We start from the raw sequence: 24,152 nt of genomic DNA, 5'->3' as shown, positions 1-24,152 counted from the left end.
TCTATAGCCAATAAAAATATCTGTCAGGTAAGAAGGTGAAATAAAGACATTCTCAGATGAGGGAAGATGAAGAGAATTCCTTGACAGGTGACCTGCTCTAAAATAATTGGTAAAAAGAAGTTCTTCAGACAGAAGGGACATGATATCAGAAGTTAACCTGAAATATCAGTAATGAAAGAAGATCAACAGAAATGGTAAAATCTGGGTTAATTTAACCCTCTATTATTTATTATTTGACATGCTCTCAGGCTCTTGAAAATGTTTTATATATACCACACACAAAAGGAAATTCAAAATGGATGAAAGACCTAAATGTGAGGGGCGCCTGGGTGGCTCAGTTGTTAAGCATCTGCCTTCGGCTCAGGGCATGCTCCCGGAGTCCTGGGATCAAGCCCCACATCGGGCTCCTCCGCTGCGAGCCTGCTTCTTCCTCTCCCACTCCCCCTACTTGTGTTCCCTCTTTCCCTGGCTGTCTCTCTGTCAAATAAATAAATAAAATCTAAAAAAAAAGAAAGGAAGGAAAACAGACCGACCTAAATGTGAGACAGGAAACCATCAAAATCCTATAGGAGAACACAGGCAGTAACCTCTGACATCGGCTGTAGGAACTCTTTACTAGGTATGTCTCCTGAGGCAAGGGAAACAAAAGCAAAAATATACTGGGACTTCATCAAAATAAAAAGCTTCTGCACAGTGACAGAAACAATCATCAAAACTAAAAGACAACCTATGGAATGGGGGAAGATATTTCCAAATGACATATCTGATAAAGTGTTAGTATACAAAATATATAAAGAACTTATAAAACTCAATACCCAAAAAACAAATAATCCAGTTAAAAAATGGGAATAAGACATGGATAGACACTTTTTGCAAAGACATCCAGATAACCAACAGACACATGAAAAGATGCTCAGTATCACTCATCATCAGAGAAATACAAATCAAAACTACAACAAGGTATACCTTACGCCAGTCAGAAGGGCTAAAATCAACAACACAGGAAACAAGTGTTGGCAAAGATACAGAGAAAGGGGAATCGTCTTACACTGTTGGTGGGAATGCAAACTGGTGCAACCACTCTAGAGAACAGTATGGAGGTTCCTCAAAAAGTTAAAAATACAACTACTCTGTGATCTAGCAACTGAACTACTAGGTATTTACCCAAAGGATACAAAATATTATTTTGAAGGGATATATGCACCCCAATGTTTAAAGCAACACTATTAACACTAGCCAAAATATGGAACGAGCCCAAATGCCCATTGACTGACAAATGGATAAAGAAGATGTGGGGTGTACACACACACACACACACACACACAATGGAATATTACTTGTTCATAAAAAGAATGAAATCTTCCCATTTGCAATGACACGGATAAAGCTAGAGAGTATCATGCTAAGCAGATTAAGTCAGTGAGAGAAAAACAAATACCACATGATTTCACTCATATTTGGAATTTAAGAAACAAAATGAATATGGGGGGAAGAGAGGAAAACCATGGAATGCATGGAATGGACCCTTAACTATAGTGAAAAAAACTATGGGTTACTGGGGGGGGGGGTTGGATGGGATAAACAGGTGATGAGTATGAAGGAGGGCACTTGCTGTGATGAGCACTGGGTGTTATAAGTAAGTGATTGATCATTAAATCCTACACCTGAAACTAATATTACACTATATGTTAACTAACTGGAATTTAAATAAAAACTGTAAAGAAAAAAAAACACCTAAAAAAACAAAAAAGAAACCAATCTGATCAAAACAGCTCTACAAAATGATGCATTATCCACCAATTTTTTAAACAGAAGAAAATCTATTAGATCCAGGTCTAGATTAATTTGTCCACAACACATTAATTCTACTCTACAAAAAAAAGTACAGCAAATGTACTAACAAAAAAAGTATTTCACAATTCTCTATCATTCCAAAATCTGTGACTAATAAATGTGTATACAGTGGTCCTGAGACTCATATACTGCTAAAATAACTCTATTCAATTTACATAAGAGTTGTAGAAACTGGCTGGAAAACTAGATGTCCCAAAGAGTCACACATGTAAAATGAAATTTAACACTAGAATGCAGAAATGGAAAACCAAAAAAGGGCTTCACCACTCAAATTCCTAAAAATATTTTTTCACATAGTGTTTTCAGTCACAAATCTTTGGACAAGGAAAGAGGTGAAAGCAGCTGTTCTTTAAAAAAATAAAAGCAAAATGTTTTACATAATCAGTAATTATCAGCATAATTACATACTTTACACAACTGGTAATTGCTATAAAATAAAACTTAGAGAGCAATGGGACAGATCTGCTTTACATTATTTCCAGACACATTTTACAACTATCTGTCAAAGCCGATAAAATCGATTTCACTCATTATCACTGTTTCAAGCAATTCTTCAAATGATGTACTTGGCAAAATGGAACCTTTCGGTCTAATCCAAGAGAGATTTAGATTCTACAAGCTTTGGATAGTTTGAGGGTGTTTGCCAGACTGGCTCTGGCATTTAGGAATGCAAAACCATGTGACCTTATGTTAAAAGTGTCAAAACTGAAATAAGATGATGCATTTTCTCTCTTAAAACAGCAATTTAGTTTTAGAAGAAAAGTGTAATCAAAATTCACAATGTGTCAATAATATTAGGCCAATGTGGCTGTATGTGTTGGCTAAGGTATCATTTTTGAAATAGGCTGATTTTCTTGAAAAAGGACCAAGAATTAAAATGTATCTAAATCAGGGCCTTACAGGACCTGATGAAATCACTTATGTTTATAGGGTGTGCTTCAAGTAATTTTGCTTTATTATAAAAGTGTCATAATCACTTTATAATTATGTACATATTTTGTATTTCAATTAATACACTACCATTTATTTTATTGCTTAGGTTTCAAAAAGCTAATTTATGGTATACTGGAAATGTTCTTCAAATAAAAAAATATCAATTTGAATGGATTTAAAATTATTTTTAAAATTGATTAAGTATTAGACAATCTATATGCAGAATTTACTGGAGTGAATATGTAAATATTATTGTAACAAATATGTGCAAGAGTAATCATCAGTAACATGCTTACAATCAATAAAAGTAAACATGCACAAACACTACTATAAAATGTAATGTCAGAAAAGCAAATACTGATTAACAAAGTTTATTTGATTATAGTGGGTCTCTCTCCACAGACTTTCCAAAGTCAGTAGACATTCTTGCCATGATTTGATTGACCACAATTTCCTAAGTCTTTAAGGTTATTTAATTAAAATGGGCAACCAAAATAAGAGAAAGTTTAAGTATGAGAAATACAGAATTTTAAACAACCATAAAGGAAACATATGAATCTTAATATAAGAAATTATATGGGTAGGATCAAGGACAGTGGATTTATATGCTAAGTAATTCATCTAAGGTTATCCTGTTCTATTTATAGCTGAAGCACGTAAAATTCAATTAAGATACAAAAAAGACAGTATGTTTATAAATCTTAAACTCCAGTTTCACAAAGGAAGACCTGCATATTTTTTTAAAGATTTTATTTATTTATTTGACAGAGAGAGAGACAGCCAGTGAAAGAGGGAACACAAGCAGGGGGAGTGGGAGAGGAAGCAGCAGGCTTCCCGCCGAGCAGGGAGCCCGATGCGGGGCTCGATCCCAGGACCCGACTGAGCCACCCCAGGTGCCGCAGGGAAGACCTACATCTTAAGGGGTTTGAACACTAAGCAAAAGCTGTATCGTATAGAAACTTTGTAACATAATTCTATACTGTATGATACTTAACCAATTTTTATAATAATTTCAAATCTCCTTCTTCCCCCCCTAAAAAAATTAAAGAGAATGAGGATTTTTTTAAATTTTATGAGCATGAGATTGAGAATGAGGTAACTCCAAGAAATATTCTTCAATGAAAAAGCAGCATTCACAGCAACGTGTATCATATGCCACCTCTTGTGAAAAACACAAATTGGCGAGGTAGGGAATACTGTACATGCATAGTCTGACATGCAAAAGAAACTCTGGAAGAAAGAGTGGACAGCTGGTAGGAAGAAGGCCTCTCCAGGCAGAAGGAGGACAGAAATTGAAAGATTTTTAACAATAATTATTTTTATGCTTTGTTTTTGAATATTACTGGTTCCAAACCCAAAATGAAATTTAAATTTTAAATAACTAAAAAATAAATTACTAATCTTAATTAAATTTTAAACCAACTTTTTAATCCTATGGCTACAGTATGACTTTTCTTTTTACAGTTTAAACAGTAACTGTTCCACCCATGAGTGAAGCTTGCTTCAAACAAATTCACTGGGGCACCTGGGTGCTGCAGCTGTTGAGCCTCTGACTCCTGGTTTTGGCTCAGGTTGTGATCTCGGTGTCCTGAGATCAAACCCATGTGGGGCTGTGTGCTCAGTGTGGAGTCACTTAAGATTCTCTCTCCCTCTGCCGCTCGCACTCATGCTCCTTCTCTCTCTCAAATAAATAAATCTTTTTTAAAAATCCATGTATATAGTCTGATAAGACTTACAATGGAGCCATCCCCCTGCCTGCCTAATCTGAGAAAGCAACAGCTTTGTGGGCCACACTTTTCTACCAAGAAGTACTTACGAAGGACTGCAAAGCTGAACATGATGCCTGCCCCCATCTCTCACCAGCTTTCCTCTCTGATCTCACATTTTACTACTCTCCTGGTCCCTTATTCAACTCTAGCTTCCCTTCTGCCTTCTGGCGAGTTCCTGACTTGTCCACTGACTGCTTCTGACTGAAAGCTTCTCCCTCGGATATCAGCACGGTTCACATAACATCTTCTCAGGAAGGCTCCCCTAACCACCCTATTTAAAATTGCACACTCACTATCCCCCGTTCTTTAGTCCCTCCCTTGCTGATTTACTGTCTTTCCCCTCCAGAAAACAAGGCAGGGACTTTTGTCCACTTTTTTTTCCCACTAGAAAAGTGCCAGAAATATTAGTTGTTCAATTAGTATTTGTTGAATCAATGAATGATGAACAAAACTCAATGTATCCAAAATGGAACTCAATTTTTCTCACCCTCTGTCAGTGCCTGAAACACACCAATCACCCACACTTAAGTCTTCTTCCTTTATTCTGGGTCTGTAGGAATAGTACTATTACCTGAATCCAAAACCAAGGAGTTACCTTAAACTCTCCCCCATTCTACCCCTCTATGTAATCAAGCATCTACTTCTGTTAATCTTCTCTCCTCACCTCTACTTCCACTATGACTCTTTCATCAAGACTCATCTCCCACCCGTGCAGTGCAAGAGCATCCTGTTTTTTGTCACTATCCTAGGGACAAAAGCCACCAATCCATCCTTCCATCGCTACAACCATTAACTGCGTCATCTGATCATGGTGCTCACCAATGAAAAACTCTTCAAAGCTACTCATTATTTATGGAACTGATTTTCCACTCTGACTACTCATTGGAATCACCCAGAAAGATTTTTTAACATACTATGCACAGGCTCCATCACAACCATAGTATCTAAACCAATGACATCTCCCCAGGTGATTCTAAGAATCAGTGATCAACAAGGTATAATCCTAAATCTTTGAGGGTGTGGTGCAAGGCCTTCCTGAGTTCTATCAACAGCTTTTGAGCCTTGAGCCTCATTTCTCCTACTTCCAGATATGCTTGAAGCAAACACACTATTTGCCACCATGCTCTTCTTCCACCTTTGCCTTCCCATGCGTCCTGACTTACCTGGCAATGTACCTATGCATGACTTCCAGTTCGGAAAGAACACTGCATTTTTCTGTTCTCCCTGGGGACTTCTTCCCTTATAATCCTGTGTATCCTGTATTTTTCCTCCATTACAGGAGTCAACCATAGCATGGACATGGAAATTATTTGTTGAAAATGACTGGTAAAAACAAATTTACCCATGTAACTTTTAAATAAGTTATTGTTTCTGCAATCAAACAGAAACCAGGATATCCTTCTTTCTCTTGAGCTCCAATTCAACAGTCAAGTGTTAAAGCAATCAAGTCAATGAAAACATTCCACCTACAATTTTAAGAACTCTATTACTATATGTTACTCAAACATATTACATAAAAAGAGCTATAAAAACTCAAGCTTTGCATGGGCTAAAAAGTACTTTTTTTCTAAGAACATTTTAAAACCTATGTTTAATTTTCTTTTATAAAAAAGAGTAATACACGAATCATGAAAATCAGACTATAAGAAAATCTTCAGTTCTAAGTGATGGCTTTAAATTTGTGTTAAATTCCATTCACTAACTCTTTGGAACAGATGAGTAACAAACATAGACAGAAATGCAGAGTGCTGATTCCTCTTCTATGATGTCCCCCAAAAAAAAAAAAAAAAAAAAAAAAAAAAAAAGGTAATTTTTAAGGAATAAAGAATAGACTGGATATTTGTATGTAAAAAAGTAGTTTAAAAAAAAAAAGTTATACAGAGGTCTAAACCATAGAGCCACATTAGAATCACCTAGGGAGCTTTAAACATTACCCATGTGGCAAGACTCACCTATAAGAGATTCTGATATAATGGGTCAGGGATGGGTTCCAGCATTAGATTTTTTTCAAAGCTCCCCAGGGGATTCAACTGTGCAGTCAGGCTAAGAAGTACTGAATCAGCACATTCCCTGTTACAGCAAAGCCCATCTTTCCAAAAGCAATTGCAATAAACCCTTTCCAATCAACGTTATCTCTTCCCCATGAGGGGAAAAAAGAATATGAACGTTGTACACTGGAAAACATTAATAGTAGTTAAGAGTTATACAGGACTTATTATATGTCAAACATTATTCTAAGGGCCTCTAATACATTGACCTTTTTATGCCTCACAATGGCTCTGTAAAGTTGGCACTATTTTATACCATTCTGCTTCTACAAAAATAGCTAACAGCTGCAGAATACTGAACACTGCCAGGCATTATTTTGAGGGCTGTTATATACATTGATTCATTTAATCTTCACAGCTGTTCTAAGAGATGGGTACCGCAATTGTAACGATTTGATAGAAAGGCACAGGGAAGTTAAATTACTGTCTAGGGCCTTATAGCTAGTGAATGGCAGAGCTGGGATTTGAAGCCAAGTATTCCAGCTCCAGATTTCATCAAAAACCAAAATCCTACTGACCTGTGCTCTACAAAAGGCCCAAAATATATTAATACAAAATAAAACACTACACGTCTTTAACTTCTCTTCAGGAACTATTAATACAAATGAGAGAGGAAGAAATAAGGATCATGCGATCCCAGTTCCAAGACAGGCATCACAACCCAAGTGGAGCTTTTAGGACTTAGAATAAAAAAGAAGAATTTAGGAGGATGACAAAGATGGGAAACCCAACTCTATAACAGATGTGAAAGCAAGAGATTGGTTAGAAACCAGACTCCTCCTCTCTGTGAGCTACCTGAAGACAAGGAAGGTCTATGTGTGTTCACTGCTGATAATAAGTGCTCAAAAAACATATTTAAGTAAATGAAATCAGATGGCTACAGAAGATGTGAAATGACTGAATTCCAAGGCAGACTTTTTAATTTATTTTAACTTTGTATTTTTCTCATATTTCACAATACTCATCATGTAATACTTTTATTTTATATAAAATGTATTTTATGTATATTATATATAATATGTATTTATACATACATAATGTATTTTATGTATATTACATGATATGTATTTATACCTATATACATAATATTTATGTATATTATATATAATAAATCATATATTAAAATATATTTTTCATTAAAATGTTGACCTTTCGATATTTTAATTTGTGCATGCCAATTTGACCTTAAAACTAATCTATATTCATATAAAAATTAATAATATTTATATAATTTATATAATAATTATATGATAAATTATTAAATTAATGAAAACAGGTATTTCTAATAATCAACAGCTTCATAACCACATTGCTAATTCTAAGCCAAAAGTTGTTAGGAATTCTCTTGGGTCTGACGCTGTGCTCCTCAGGTGGGATGGCCATTGGGTCTTTGATCTGGTTTGATTTCTCCATTTGGAGCTGGTGTTTCTATCATCCTCGTGATTAGCAAAACATAATCATTTATCTACCCTTAACCAATGACACAACAGATGCACTCTGGGTTCTCACCAGAGAACATGCATAACTCAAACTTCCTGTTGGCCAACCTAATATAAAACATCTTAGTAATGAGTATTATCCACGAAGGGCTCTCTGAAGGCTATTCTAAATTTTAAAATAAAATCAAGTAAGCCACCAAACAATGGTGCACTTGAACATAATTTCACTGTCTCCAAGTAGAACTCCTTATGCAGAACTGCCCTTCTGTGTTGCATTCCTGGTTTATGCTGAGGGGATTAATAAGAAAAGTGGAAGCAAATCATGCTATTATACTCACAGAAGGGGTGCTGAGTTTTGTGATCCCTCAGAGCCACTCTCTGTTCTATGGGAAAGATTTCTTTCAGGTCTCAGTATCTAGATAAGTTAGTGTTCTCTTTAATGCCAGCTAAACAGGAGCCCAACATACATTTTTTAAGATTATTTTTCTTATTCTTCTACATTTTTCTTTTTCCATTATTTCCTCACATTTTAATTTTATTGTATATTATTTTTATTAATACATACATATTTTTTAAAACTATCACTTTTTAATGTACTGGTACTCTAGAAATAAATAGCTCTAAACCATAATGAATAATGCTGAAAGAAACAATGAAAAGTTCAGATGCTAACAGTGAAGAATGGACACAGCTTTCAAAATTATGAATGGTGAGTAAAGATTTTAGAATCTCAAGGAATTAAGAAATCCACTTCATTCATTAGTTAGCCCCAAAACAAAGCATGCTGATTTTTTACTACTTTGATCCAGTTAATTGAGAAATTTATAACATATTTATTGTACTATAAATGTCCAACACCTTTGCAAGAAGGGTGACCTTAAATAAATGTCATGACTCAAAATGATTTACATGCAGTTAAGCCTTAACTAAGTGTTGTTTAATAGTTAGGACAGTAAATGAACAGAACGCTAGAATTCTGAGGAACTCCAACCCTCCAACTGTTCAGCTTACTGAGATTTTCTTATTGTTTAATAATATCCAATAATGACTCAAATGCCTGAAGACATTGATTTTCTTTTTATCTTAATGAAGTTTAGCTCAAATACCCCATTCTTAAAAGGTACACCTTTGTGCAAAACAAGGAACATGCTATAATCAAAGTAAAATGCTGTATTAGTTATATGACTGAACACATTTCTTTGTACGATGAGCTCTAATTCACTAGGTAGAAAAAAGACCAAAGTAAATGTTTCTAAAAACAGGTTTTTGGAGACCAAAACAAAGCAAGTGGAAGCAAAAAAAAAAAACCGACTTGGAATTTCTTGAGGAAGTTAGTATACTTGTGATCAATTAAGGAGAAAGAATAGACAATGTTTTAAAACGGAAATAGTATTTATATGCCATCATGGAACTTATTTCAAATTGTGTGGTGGCATCTTCCTAACTTAGTATTTTTTCACAACTTGTTGGAATCATGTTCATGAAAAGCATATGTTGTCCCAATTCAGGTCATAAGGCACTACTGAACAATAAAAAATAAACTAGCTAAGACTACAGAATATGAAAAACCATACCATGTTTCTCCTTCAACTTGGAATGCAACTTCATTTTCTACAAGGAAGAAAACAATGTGGCAGAAGAGAAACTGCCTAAAATTGATGCATGATGATTTCATGTGACAAGCAGAATGGGGATAGGAAGAGTAGGTGGGAGAAGCTGACTGCTTTTAGTTAAGAACTAAACTGTGACTGAATACGAAGTGAGAAATGAAGTTTGAAAGACTGAATTTTAGATCAAAATCCCCACTTAGGCTTTTCCATAAATATTAATATACTTTAGGGGCATAAACCATGTTCATGATGGAGCAAAATTAGCATTACAGAAGAGTAAAGCCCATAAGTAACAGCAAGATTCTAAGAAGGATGTGCAATGGCCCTTTAAGAATGGCACAGATATTTTAACCTTAACGGTTATGTTACGAAGAAGTTATATGGACTTCAGATTTTTATGGTATAGCTCTCTGGTATTACAAGCCCAGAGAAACACTTGCAGAACATATCCTTTTGTGAAATAATGGAATGTTCTAGGGTGTTTATAGCCTTGAGGGGGCCAAGATTAAACATAAGGCATTCTGGCTTGAAATTAACTCTTTAAGGAATCTAATAAAAAATCTCTTTAGTCATAAGAAATGGTTTTTTAAACCCATAGAGAAATATTTTTATCAACATAAAGCTATGTTTTATTTGAAACAACATTTAATTGAAGGAAATAAAGATATATATATTCTCTGGCTCCATTAGCTATAAACATTAAAAAGATAAATACACACTATTCTAAAGATGAGTCTTAGACGATGACATATAAAACTCCCTCAAAGGGAGAAAAAGAATCATTGAAATTAAAATTACTTTAATGCTTGAATATAAAAGATTGTACTAAAACAAAAAGCAAAGAAACAGAACTTCCAAATCTGCTAAGACACAGGCTGAAAGTGAACTGTTTAAACTTTTTTTTTTTAACAGTGAGGACTTCCTAGTTACTAAAAACATACCTACAACAAAAAAAGTATAACTATATGCTATACTACACAATTCTAACAGCCAACTTTGAAAAACACAATTCTGTAAATTACAGTATTTAAAGTACACATTTCATTCTCACTAGAAAATTTGTTCATTTTCTTGACAATATTTTAATACAAATTTCAACACGTGGGTTATCTGGCTCAAAATATCAGGACTCTTATGTATACCTGGGCCAGGGAGTTACAATAAACATGCAAGGAGAGTATGGCGCTTGAAATAGGACATGAAGGGGACTGAAGACTGCTGGCTTCTGCTAAAGGCATCAAAAAACAAAAACAGAAACCCTTAAAACACTCTATGAGCCAAACATTGTTTAAGAGACATATGCAGCCTCCCAAGCTGCCAGATTGTAGCTCAGATAACTAGCAAGACAGAGCTCTACCAAAAAAGTCAGTAGATGCCAATAAATTCTCACACTCACAGAGTGAACAAAATAGAATGATTTCTCACGAACACGCTTCAGTTAGTATCTTTACTTATACAATTTGAGGTATAAATGAGTACAAAAGCCACCCATCAAATGTGTTGATTATTAACATCTACCCTATGTCCTTAGAATCTAGATGTTTCTACCTCCAAGTAGCAAAGGGAGAATCCTAATTCTGACTGTCCAATGGTCTCAGGCACACAGAGAACCGGTCCATGGGAGGCTCACCCGCCACCAAAGGCCTCTTAACTCAGAAGAGGTCAAGTGACTCCTGGACCCTAAGTGTGATCTGGGCACACATCCTGTGACCTCTTGCGATACTAGGATTGGTCTGTCATAAGCACGTTAATTTACTGAGAACTTGATGAAAAGCAGTGCCTATGAAAATCCATTTGTCATCTATTTTACATATCATTAAATACAGAATGGAAAAAAGTACAAGGGGAGGAGATGACAGAGAAAGAAACAAAGCAAGAAGCTCACAGGCAAGGCATATTTTCCTAGACCACCAGGTCCTTACCCTGGGAAGGAAGAGAAGCTGTCCATCATTTCCTGAAAAAGTGAGCAACATCAGAAAGAGGTTCCAGCTACTTGAGAGACAAGTTCCTGGGTATTCATATAAGATGACTGCAGAATGAGATACTACTAGCTTCCTTTCCTACTAAAAATTACAAAGAAACTCAGAAAAAGGGGCTATTGTTCTGCCAACTGATCTAAAAATCTATGCAGTAATTTTTTTAATAGAGTCTGATCTGTTTGGGATTCCTTAAATATGTGTACTAGATAATCGCTGTTAAATAATATTTTCTACACTATCTCCTTAAGGTAAGCTACTAATACAGTGTTCAAAGACTGAAGCAAATATTTACAATGCATCATTTAAACATGAAGGCTTCCATGTTTTATAATAAGTTCTACTGACATTCGACTCCCCATACTTCTATAATACCCAAACATACTGATTTCTCATTCTTTGCCAAAAAAACTTAAACTTGGATCCTTTACCTAAAAAGATTCAGTTTATTTTTAGTTTGCCTCTTTTGATATAGACAAACCACTCATTACTAATAGCTACTAAATGAAGTAAAATACCGATGAATCCGTGTTATATTTAATATAGTACACGATCTATTCAGTGACAATTATGACAACATTAGCTAACACCTATTGACAATATACTATGTGCCAAACACTATATTAAGGGCTTTACATAGATTAGTTCACCATTTCACTTAATCTTCTCCAAAAAGTATGCAGCAGACACAGTTATAATATCCAATTTCAGCTGAATTAAACAAGGCTCAAAGAAGTAACTTACAAAAGACAACAGAACTCAAACCCAAGTTCGTTTACCCTCTCTCTTTGTTTCTCAATTATGCTTTATAGTATACACAAAGAAAGTACACTTTCATTGAGCCGTAAAGAATTCTAGAAGAGTCCTAGGTTTCATTAAAAAAAAACCATAATGCATAATAAAGCTACCTAGTCTATACAGCTTAATATATTTGTGCAATTCTCTTCCTGAAAGATCTGCAAGTCTGTTCATCATTTTGAAAAGATAACGTTCCATCATGAATGTTTCATATATGCAAACTCAAAAATCGTAGACAGTGCTCTTAACTCAGCTAGAATTTTTACTAGGAAGAAAAGCCAAACAGAATCCTGAAATCCATGAAAGGTATAGATAAAGGAAATTCAAGATTTTAAGAGAATCCCATCACAGATAGTTCTTTTAAAAGAAGTATGAAAACAAACTTAAGGATCAATTTCATAGCTTGTTGTATGACCAGTTGTAAAATCTCTGACCTTTACCGAGGACGCCAATGTACAGTAGAATAGATTACTTTTTTCCATATAATGTGAACAGTAGTATAGAATGGACATCATTTGAACTAACCTAAAATTGAAAGTGGAAAATCCTAGTTTGGCTGTGATCCAATTGACCTAATCAGGTGTTTCATAAAACAGAGAACAACATCCTAATATTAAAATGCTTAAGTTATAACTTTGTTGCATTTTTATCTTTACTGAATTCATTAAAAGATGTTGTTTAATATGTCCCTTCGTAATGAAATTTTCCATTGTTCTTTTAAATAAGACTTTGAGACTTTGTATTACCAAATTAATGCCTCCTCTAAAATAAAAACTGTTTAAATACTCCTTAAAAACTGAGCTTCCAAAACAAAGTAAATTGTATACAATTGCTTAGCAAAAAAAAGTCAACAGCACAACTTCAGAAAATAGTATTTTCTATAGCTAGGTTAAAAGGTAGAAAAGATTGTCTTTACAGAGATTGTGAAGTCAGTGATGTCCTAGTATGAGTCTAAATGCAAATGTATTTTGAAAAGTTAATGAAAATATGTGATCATGAAGTTACATCTTCTAAGATTTGGAATCCCTCGGTTTGTCTGTTCTTTTCTGTCAGTTTATGGTAAAATCTAAGATTCCACTTATATTAACACAGAGTGTGAACATCCATGAGAATTCCCCTTCACCTTAATCGGAACAAATGCCTATACTGAAAATGAATATTAAATCAGTTCTTCAGCACGTAGGTTACCCGAGCATATTTTACTCTCTTGGAACATGAATGAGCACCCAGCTAGGTGAAAACTGTACTTAGAGCAGAATCAATGAAAACTCAAAGAGAAGGATTTAAACAAAAGGTTTGTGTAAACTTTCTATGTAATGTTAAGGCAATAAAGTACCAAATAAAACATAATAAATTTCCATCTTTATTTTTAAATATGGTTAATTTTGTTTACTTACCCACACAGAGCAAATGTCTCCAAAATAATATCTTCATATAAACAAATCCAGCCTAATATGTTTTCTGTACTATTTAATTTTCGCCTTCCATTTAGTTTTATATTAAATGGAGAAACACAAATATGTTTCGGTTAGTTTGTTCTCAAACACCTATTTTTAACTATAATGTTCGTGCATAAATTTTTACTCTATAGGGTAGTCATAGTTTAACAAAAGGCCAGTTACTATTTTATTATCAAAAGGAATGAGGTATATCCTAATTTTAAATCTGCATAGTGCATATTCCAAATAAACGGTTACTGATAATTTTTACTTTCTGTAATAGATAGAAGAAATATTACCCCAAAGTGTAAATACTACAAAGTATAAAAAATAAAGCAAAATTAACTGAAGTGGCATTACGCCTCCAAATGAAGAATGATTAGGACTGTGTAATCTTGAGGAATCATGACTTTACAAGGAACATATTTTCATGTTTCTTCTGTACCAGGAGACATGAAAAATTTGAAAAGATAAATAAATGAGTTCAGTTACAAGTTACAAATGTGTGTGCATTGGATAGTTGAAGTGTATCAATCCCCAAACACTTGAAAAACCAAACTTCTGAAAAGCGCAATACACTATTTAAATATTAAATCCGACGTTTACTAAGAGTATCTTTTTAAATAAAATTGTATTTCATTTCAAAACAAATTTCTGAAGGAAAAAAAATCCCAGAGTGTTTCACAAAACTATCACAATAAAAGAACAGTTCATAACTCAGATCATATAAGTAATGGCGGCTGTTCAGGAAAACGGAATAAGAGCAGGCAGAGACCAATTTGAGGCAATCAACCTTAATAGTAAACAGCAATTTAACATCTTCATAACTACTTCTGTTTTTCCAGGTAACTTAATTCCCTTAATTTTATAAATAAATCTATCATAAATGATATATTATGAGTTAATTTTTCCTATGCTTTAAAAAAATAACATGTTCAATTTCCACATGAAAATCTTCCAAGAAACTTCAGATTTTAACTGTTTGGAAACAAAGAGATGCAATTATATAACTAACCAAAACAACAACAGCAACAACCAACCAAGTACCAAACGCTAAAAGCAACAACCCAAGAGAATAAAATTAGTCCTGTTAGAGACAGGAAATGGATAAGCATGTATACACCAATAACACAGATAGAGGGGAAACAGCCTCTTCCAGAGACCTGACTATATATACAGGTTGCTGCTTAAAGCTAAGAGTCATGCTAATAAAAAAAACCTCCAACAGGCCTCAACTCTGTGAAGAAAGTTATCTCCCACAATCACCCTTGTGTCCATACCTGGCTGCTTCTATCATTTTCAAGCAAATAAAAAGATGCCGAGAGAATAAAGAAAATCACTGCCCCAGGCTATGAATTGGCACGCACCTGTAACCTGTAAACATTTTCATCACAGACTTACCTCGTAAGACCAGACGCACTGAGTCCCACCAAAGCGTCGAACACATCTTCCTACTTCGACGTCCTCATGAGTCGTGTACATTTCTCGGAGGCATTCACCAATATGTGGCACCATCCTCCTGAGAACCTCTCGACTGAAGATCATGCCAGGTCCTCCCATACAGAAGTTCTCTCCAGGCTCCAGCCCCAATTTTCCAAGTTCTTCAATATTCCCCAGGCCAGTCTGACCCAGGTAGAGAGGCTTACTGCTATTCAGTGATCGAAGAAACTCTTCTAACTTATCACCTACAAAGAGAAAGGCAACAATCACTCCTCTTTCTGATTTCATAATTATTTAGAACGTACGAAGGGAAAGACCTTCCAACATTGTGTGCAAACTCCCCCAAAGACATAATACAACTGAAAGGAAGAAAAACCTCTCTGAATATTCAGTTATTTTAAAACTACTAATTTTCAGTTACTAATTAAATCCTAATAAAATGTTATCAACCTTCTAGTCAAGATCACTGAAAAATCTAAAGAAGTCTAACAATCATCAGACTTTTTTTTTTGTAAAAGGTGAGATAATGATGAGGAGAATAATGACAAATTTATGAGCATGTTTGAAGTACTCATAACATTTTCAGAAAATAATAAGTTACATTTAGCATTGATTGGCACTGTTGATATTCAATAAGTATTTTTTTCCTGATTACTGATTTAAGTTGTGTTTTGTCCTTACCTAAACCCCACATTACTAAACAGTCACAAACAACCCAAAATTTGAGAGAAAAAAGAGAGGATATTAAAGTTATTTTGGAATTTAACTTTGGAAAGCACCTTTTCAGAAAAAATTAATATTTGTTAAAAATTAAGTAACTGGTTTCCTGACAGTACGTAAGTTCATCAAGAAAAACTACTTAAAAGTAAAATTCTGTAGCTGAAACAGTTTGAACACATTAGCTATTCTTCAAAGTGATACAATGAGGTAGTCACCTTCTTTATATTCCCAGTCAGCATCTTCACTATCATTTTTTGATGAGCACAGCACCTGCAGTCATTTATCTTGATCCCATGCCTCGCCCCTTGGATCTCAATGAGTTTAGGCTATTATTGGGTTCTTAATACAAAATGCATCTCATTCTTAATAGAAATGGAAAGACTGTGGCACTTCAATGTTCTGAAGGACAATCTTTCAAAGCATTAAGAAAAACGACAGAAACAGATGCTATTAATGCATTTCAGAAATTATCTTCAAAGTGTGGCAAACTTCTGCCAGGAAACCTTCGTGATTTTAATGAGACACAGAAGACAAGGGGACTATAAGATAAGAGATCTATCACTTATAGGTATAGATATCTATACATCTTAAATCTACTGTATTCATTAGATACACAATGGTTTATTTTTGTATCGAATTACCAATGGAATGAGCTCACGCTACCTAACCCCAAGAAATCTCTAGTTACTACTCTACACTCAGTCCCTGAGCCAAAATGGGACAGATCTTGTTTTTCCTTGAATCACGTGAAAGACTACCTCGATCAGGAGAAAGCAATGAGGCTAAAAGGAGAGAGGTATAAACTAGGAAGAGCTACCCCCCTTTGACCAATCCATCTCCGCAACGGGCGGGACTGGAAAGATTTACTCCCGCTCTTAGCAACTTCTCTGCTGAGTTTAGAAATCTCTGGCCAGAGCCACCCACACTCAGGGTGAAGGACCGCGCCTCTTTTAAAACTGACAAAGTTTTCTCCTGAAGTGGCTACGCGTGGTTTTGGGGAGGACTTCCAGCCTCTGCTTATCGCCGCGGCCACCAAAACAGACTGGAAAGGATCCACACTAGTGCCTACAGCTTGGAGCTCCTGGGGTCTCGATAATTCACGGGCGCTAGCCCCTTCTTCACCACCAATTCCTAAAAATACACTCATCCCCTCCGGGTTTTACACAGGTGTGGCGGGTGGGGGGAGGGGAGCGGGTGTTAAGGGCAGACCTGGTGCTGCACTGTAGTGACTGGAAGAAGGGGAGCGCTGGAGCGGTGTGGGGGTGCTCAAGCACTCCCGGTACGTGGGGGGTCGTGAGAGAGGGAAGGAAACGCACAGGAAACGGTCCGCAACAGCGAAAATGTCTCCTTAATCTCAGCAGTTCCGAAACTGCGTTAGATCCAATTACAACAAAAGGGCTTTTTCGAATAAAGCTAGGACACCCATCTCCATCCAGGCTGGCTCTCGCCCGCTTCCTCGGTCTTCCCTTCCCTCGCTGAGGACACGCCCCTCTGGATAGATGTGGGAAACTACTACCACCCGGGGCTTTCAGAGCAGGACGGAGTAAGGAATAGCCTTCGGTTAAGCCCCAAGCCCCTTTCCTCACCGTTCCCACACAGCAGAGTCGGGACAAGCTCTGGGCGGAAACGAGAACAGCAAGAGTGAGGAAGGCGAATAACGCCGGTCAGGTGTGAGGAGGGTCCAGACCGCAGGAGAAGAGGAGGAGCAGACTAGGAATGGTGGGCGGATGCTAAGGGTGGGGACCGCGGGTTGGGGGCTGCAGGAGCCCTGAGCACGTGCGGGCAGAGAAGCAGAGAGGGGCTGGGCAGGGAGGAACGCTGGTTGCAGAGAAAGGGCGGGGGGAGAAGGGGCGGGCAGGCGGGACAGCCGGCGCTGGGAGGTCACCTTTGATGTAGACGTCGTCGTCGGCGCGCATGAACCACTCATACTTGTCCAGGTAGTGGTCGTGCATGTACTTGATCATCATGAAGGACTTTTTCTGGGGAGGGTAGGAGTCGTCCACCCCCGGTAGCGCGATGACAGGCAGGGGTGGCGGGGGCTGGCTCATACCGGCGTTGGGGGACTGCTGACTGGAAAAAAACTCCACGCGGCCGGGGATGAAGCGCGCCCAGGTCCGCTGCGCCGCTAGCGCGCGGCTGCCCAGGTACTTCTGCGCGGTCATCACTCCCACATACAGGAAATCCCGGGGTCGGGAGCTCGGGGCGGCGGCGCCCCCGTCCCCGCTGCCGTTGTGGCTACTCCCCGGCCGGCCGCTTCTCCGCTGCCCAGCCGCGCCCCCGTCCTCCTCCTCGGGTTCCCCTTCCGCCACGGGGGCGCCCGGCAGCCCCGTTGCGCCTTCGGGCTCGCGTCCTCGCCGCCGCTGCTGCAGCGGAGGTGGCTGTTGCCAGGGGCTGCTCCGAAAACTGGTTACCCCGGGAGCTGCCTCTGCCAGCGGCGGCCCCTGGAGCTCCTGGCGCGCGGGGGGCGGCGACTGCTCCAGCCGTGGCCGGGGCTGAGGTTGGGGGAGCGGCTGCTGCGCGCCAGCGCCGGCGGCCGAGCGGCCGTAGTAGGAGCAGAGGCTGGAGCCGCGTCTCTTCCTCTCGCTCAGCTCGGCCACTCTAGGGGCGATGAGCCAGGACGCGGCGGTGAAGCCCAGCACCAGCCCCAGTGCCACGCTCATCCATGGGCGGCGGGAGCGCACGGCCATCGCGACTGCCCCCGGCGCGGACGCTAGCTGAGCGGCTGTGGCGCTGCGCGCGGGTCCCCCGGCTCACACCCGCCCCTCCTTCGCCTCAGCGCCCCCAGCCCGGGCTGCTGCCAGCCGCCGAGGCGCCGACGCCGGCTCAGGGTCGGAGCGCTCCGGGCGCCTGGCCCACTGCGGGTTGCAGCTGCCGGCCGCCCTCCCCGCTGCGCTCTGGGTCCCGGCTCCGAGCGAGGGTCGGGAGTGAAACTTCTCCCGGCGGCGGCGGTGGCGGCGGCAGCAGCGAGAGGAGCTGCAGGAGGTGGAGCGGCAGCGGCGGCAACGCGTCCGCTCCTAGGCTGCCACCCTGTCACTGGCGCGCCTGGTCCCTCCCTCCTCCCTCCTTCCCGAGCCCCCGCCCTCGCTCTCCGCCTCCCGCTCCCCCCGCCGCCCGGCTCTGGACTGGCCCCGAGGAGGAGCCACAAGCAGCCCTGCTGCCAGCCCGAGAGAAGCGCGAGCCGCGCTATTTCCCCGTCACCCGCCCTTGCACGCCCCCCGTCCACGCCTTGGTCCAGAGCCGGCCTCCTCTCCGGAAGGAAACGATCCTGGTCGGGCCGCCTCCGGCTTCCAGCGCCGACGCCCCCTCGTCCCTCCTCCCACGGCCCTAGCTCTCCGTCCCATTTCCCGTCCCGTCCCGTCCCGTCCCGCCCCTCTGCCGGCCTCGCAACACACGCGTCCGGGGGCTCTCCTGCCCTCCTCCCGGCGCGTCGGCTCCACTGACCTCATCGGCGGAGCTCGGGTCCCCGAGCCCCCGGCAGGCGCCCGCGGCTCCCGCCCCGCTCGCCTCCCCCGGCCCACCGCGGGTTACGTCCCTGCGTGACCCTTCCCCACTCTGCCCCGCCCAGGTCCGTGCGCGCTCCGCTCCTCGCGTTTGCGGTGCTTTTCCCGTTTGTCTCACCGCTGCTGCTCGGTGTCTCCGCTCACAGTTCCGCGTCCCGCTCACAGCTCGGGAAACCATTTGTCCCATCCTAGCGTCCCACCTCCCAGCCTTTCGAACTTCCCAGTCCCACCTGCATCCTTCACCACCCCTCTCCAGGCGTACGCAGAAGCACCCCTGTCACTGGGGGCCTTCTGCTAAGAAAATCTCATAGGGGTTAGAAATACTGCCTCTGACAGAACACGGTGAGTGGGGGTTCAATCCCCAAAGAACAACAACAAAAAAATCCCATGTTCCCCACCTGTTGAGTTGGGAAGTGTGGGGCTGCCTACTGGTCCCCGCCTCAGCTCTCCCACTGCTCTGTTGTCTAGAAGTGAGAATCATGAACTATTTTCGGTCTTGCTCAAGACTGAATCAGTAGGACTGGCAAACAATGGAGAAATGTGAGCAAATTATAGAGCCAATACCTGGAAGATTCAATTTAAGGAAATTCTTACCCCTCCCCCCCAAAATAAGTGAACTTAAAAAGTAAAATAGAAAATATATTTACTTTTGTCTATAGACTTTTATTTTCTAAGGCAATGACAGGTAATGGTTTATGTGTTCAATTAGGGGAAAAGGTCTTCAGCGATAGAATCTCAAAGGTAAATTGTATTGGCCAAAATTACTTAAAGTTCCATTAGGAAGAAAGTACCTGAAGATATGTCACATTTTGAGGAAGGTGACATTTAAGAAACTTTCTCTCTAGAAGTTGTGGATCTAATAGTTTGAGGTGCATTTGGCCTTCCAAATCCTTCCCTCTTCAAATTTCAGTCTTCTGTTTTGTGCATCAGATGCAAAGGGATGGTATTGAGTAGCATTAGGCAGAGGGCTCAATCCAGCCAGGTGCTGGCAGCATCCCTGGAACAGTAGGCCTGCCCAGGGCCCTTGGAGGAGTGGTTCTTTCCACACCAGCCACTGGCTGTGCATGAGCACGTCTGACTAAATGTTTCACCTCTAGACAATGAAGCTGCTTTTCCATGTCTCCGTCTTGCCCAGAAACACTTGGGAATACAGACTATTGGGCTCTTTCTCAAAGTTTAATTTCAGTTAGAATACAAAACTAATTGGACAATCCCCTTCTGATTTGAAAATATATCCTCCTAGGAATTTTTTTTTAACTTTCTAGAATAGTGCTGTTCAATAGAACTCTTCCTATAATGGAAATTTTATTTATCTGTCTCTTCATTAAGGCAGCCACTAGCCACGTATGAGTGTTGAGCCCCTGAAATGTGGCTAATATAATTGAGGGAATGAATTTTCAACTTTATTTCATTTTAATTAATTTTTATTTAAGTAGCCCCATGTTGGACAACACACTTTCAGAGGAAATTCACAACGTGGAGCACTATTCCTTATGGTCAAGTGTGAAGAACACCTATACACTAGCATACTGTCCCCTGCAATATCTAACAGGGCTTCATTCTAATAGATGCCATTCTTTTAGTAGATCTACAAAACCATTAATTCTCATTGGCCACAAATAACCCACTCATCAACTGTTACAATATTTTGAGATAAAGTTAACTTTATTCATTTATTCAATAAATATGTACTAGAGATTAAGCATGAGGGTGGAAGTCTCTGGACATGGAAATGTCAACAAGATATTCACTGCCACCTATCATGAGGTTTAGAGTGCAGTGGGGAAGACGGACATTAAGCACCACCTTACACAATGAATTACAGTGGTGACATATGATATGAAGGGAAAATACTTAGAAAGTATTTACAAGAGCATCGGATTTATTTTGGGAGTCAGGGAAGGTACTTGGAGACATTGAAATAAAAGGAAATGTATTGAAATGATGTTCCATACTGGCTAAGGGACCTTGGAAAAATTATTTAAATTGTCCGAGCTTCAGATTTCTAATTTGCAAATACATTTCTGTGAGGATTTATTAAGATATTATATAAGTGCTTAGCACAGTGTCTAGTTCATAGTAGGCACTCAGGAAATCTTAATTCTTCTCATTTTCCAAACCTTCAAGATAAAATCCCTTAGATATCACTCTACTTACTTTTAATGATATTTATCCTCTGATGTATTTAACGCATACTTATTTAGTATCTACCAAAAGCCAAGCACTATTCTAGAGAAACAGCAATAAACAAATCACAGTCCCTAACATCATGGGGGTTATTCTACTAAGGAGAGATTACACACACACACACAAACACACACAAATACATATAATATGCTCGGTGATACAGGTTTTGAAAACATAGAGATAGTGGATATGTACAAGTGTCGGGTGAGGCCATCTTAGATTGGTAAGAGAAATTCTTTCTGATAATTTTAGCACAGAACAGAAAAAAGTGAGGAAATGAACCATAAAGATATCTCAGGGAAGGTCTCCTCGGCGGCTCAGTGGGTTAAGCATCGGCCTTAGGCTCAGGTCATGGTCCTGGGGTCCTGAGATCAAGCCTTGTGTCAGGCTCCCTGCTCAGGGGAGGTCTCGTCCTCTCCCCCCATCTTGTGCTCTCTGTCTGTCTCTCTTGTACTTTCTCTCTTTCTCAAATAAATAAATAAAATCTTAAAAAATATATCTGAGGGAAGATTTTCTAGGAGAAGAGAATAGCCAACACAAAGGCTTGAGATATACATGGTTATACTGAGGAATAGCTAAGAGGCCAATGTGGGTTGGAAATGGGAGGGAGCTGGTGACTTGCTGGTCATTTAGGCTAGTGCTAGTCAACAGAATTAGAATGTGAGCCAGAACTAGAAGACATGTAATTTAACTTTTTTCTTGTAGACATATTTTTTAAAAATAGGTGAAATTAATTTAAATAACATCTTTTATTCAATTCAATATATCCAAAATATCATTGAAACTATAATATATAAATAATAACAAAATTATTGAGAAAATTTACATTCTATCATTACTAAGTTTTCGAAATCCATTGTGTATTTTACACTTTATAGCACATCCCAGTTCAAACTAGTTACATTTCAGATGTTCAATAGACACACGTAACTAGTGTCTAGAAACACGTAACTAGTGTCTACCACACTGGATAGTACATATCTTGAGCCTTACAGACCTTTGTAAAGGCTTGGTCTTTTGTTCTGAGTGACAATGAAGGTGTTGAGTAGAGCAGTGGTATGGTTTTTATTTATTTATGTTTTAAAAGGACCATTCTAGCTCCCGTAGGAAAAAAAAGCCAGCAAAAGGACAAGGGTAGAATCAGGGAAAGCATTTAAAGCATTATTGAGGTGACCTCCATGACTTCTTCCAACACAGTGTCTACACCTCTTCCTCATTTGTATTAAGTAGAAGTGTTGAGAAAGTTTTTCCTAAGAGTTTAATTTCATATTTATTGAGATTCCTCTAGCTATTTATCTGGTATTTCCCAAGGTCATCGAAGTAATTTTCTCATACTCACTTTAATTTTGAAGATACATGAGTTTTCAGGTAGATAATTTTCTGGGAAATCTCCACCAAGGACTAAGTCTCTTATTAAAACAAAAAATAAAGTAATACATTCTAGGAAGAAGTTTAGAAAAACTGAATTTGAACAAGAGGGGTGTCAAGTGACAAATTTGTATGGAAACTTTTTATCATGGAATAAAATTAAACATATTAAATGTGTACTAAGGGGCGCCTGGGTGGCACAGCGGTTAAGCGTCTGCCTTCGGCTCAGGGCGTGATCCCAGCGTCATGGGATCGAGCCCCACATTCAGGCTCCTCTGCTATGGGCCTGCTTCTTCCTCTCCCACTCCCCCTGCTTGTGTTCCCCCTCTCGCTGGCTGTCTCTATCTCTGTCAAATAAATAAATAAAATCTTTAAAAAAAAATAAATAAATAAATAAATAAATGTGTACTAAAATAGAGCCAGATCTGAATACATTGTTGGAGGAAAGCATACAGAAGTGTAGGTAATGCTAATATTGCTGGCCAAGCGTGCCTGATAGGATTGCTGTTCTTACCTAAACAAGAATGTTTCAATAGGTATACTTGTGAACTGCCTGATAAAATTTCTATGAAGCAGCTCAACAGATTTTGAGGAAACAGTACGAACAAAAGCTTCTTAAAATTATGGTATTTTCCAGAAATAAAAAAAAAAAGTGCAAAACTGATTCCCAGTCCTCTCTCAATCTGTTAATAGTTTCAACCACCCCTAAATCAAGTCAGGCACAGTTACAGACAGCCATTCAGCAGACTTCTAGGAAGGTACCACACTGACTGATTGAATTAACTAGAAAGAATTAGTAATGATTTCAAAATCACAGAAAAAGACACAGATGCTTTTAAAAGGGTGGATATCATAGTTTGCTCAGAGATGGAAGTTAAAGGTAAATATTTAAATATATGGTTCAGCATAGCTTGTGCTATAGGGTGCAAGCAAGTTTAGGCTGGTACTGATACTCTGATTTGGTATTTTACTCTTATATTTAGAAAGTTATCATTTTTTCTTTACAGAGCAAGGCCCAGTTGATTTCATTTGTGTGAAGCAACTGTGGCATCTAGTGGCTAATAATCATAA

General features: G+C 39.1%; 1 protein-coding gene across 6 annotated transcripts in view; it reads right to left on the bottom strand.

The window, feature by feature from the left end:
- The window catches only part of CHSY3 (chondroitin sulfate synthase 3), a 289,205-nt gene extending 269,889 nt beyond the window's left edge, over positions 1–19,316 (bottom strand). For 5 of the 6 annotated variants that reach the window (XR_004624007.1, XR_004624008.1, XR_004624009.1 and 2 more), the window contains exons 1-2: positions 17,912–19,316; positions 15,268–15,551 (exon numbers count right to left, since the gene is read on the bottom strand). Coding sequence is in view for 2 of the 6 variants with exons in the window: in XM_034655960.1 (XP_034511851.1) it covers positions 15,268–15,551; positions 17,912–18,713 (1,086 nt within the window). In the remaining 4 variants the exon portion in view is untranslated. The remainder of the gene's footprint in view (positions 1–15,267; positions 15,552–17,911) is intronic. The other variant, XM_034655961.1, reaches the window with a different exon arrangement.
- Positions 19,317–24,152: the final 4,836 nt, after the last annotated feature.

The sequence above is a fragment of the Ailuropoda melanoleuca genome, chromosome 3, assembly GCF_002007445.2.
Source record: "Ailuropoda melanoleuca isolate Jingjing chromosome 3, ASM200744v2, whole genome shotgun sequence".
Lineage (NCBI taxonomy): Eukaryota > Metazoa > Chordata > Mammalia > Carnivora > Ursidae > Ailuropoda > Ailuropoda melanoleuca.
The sequence above is the reverse complement of the archived record's forward strand: the minus strand, read 5'-3'. Positions and strand labels throughout refer to the sequence as shown.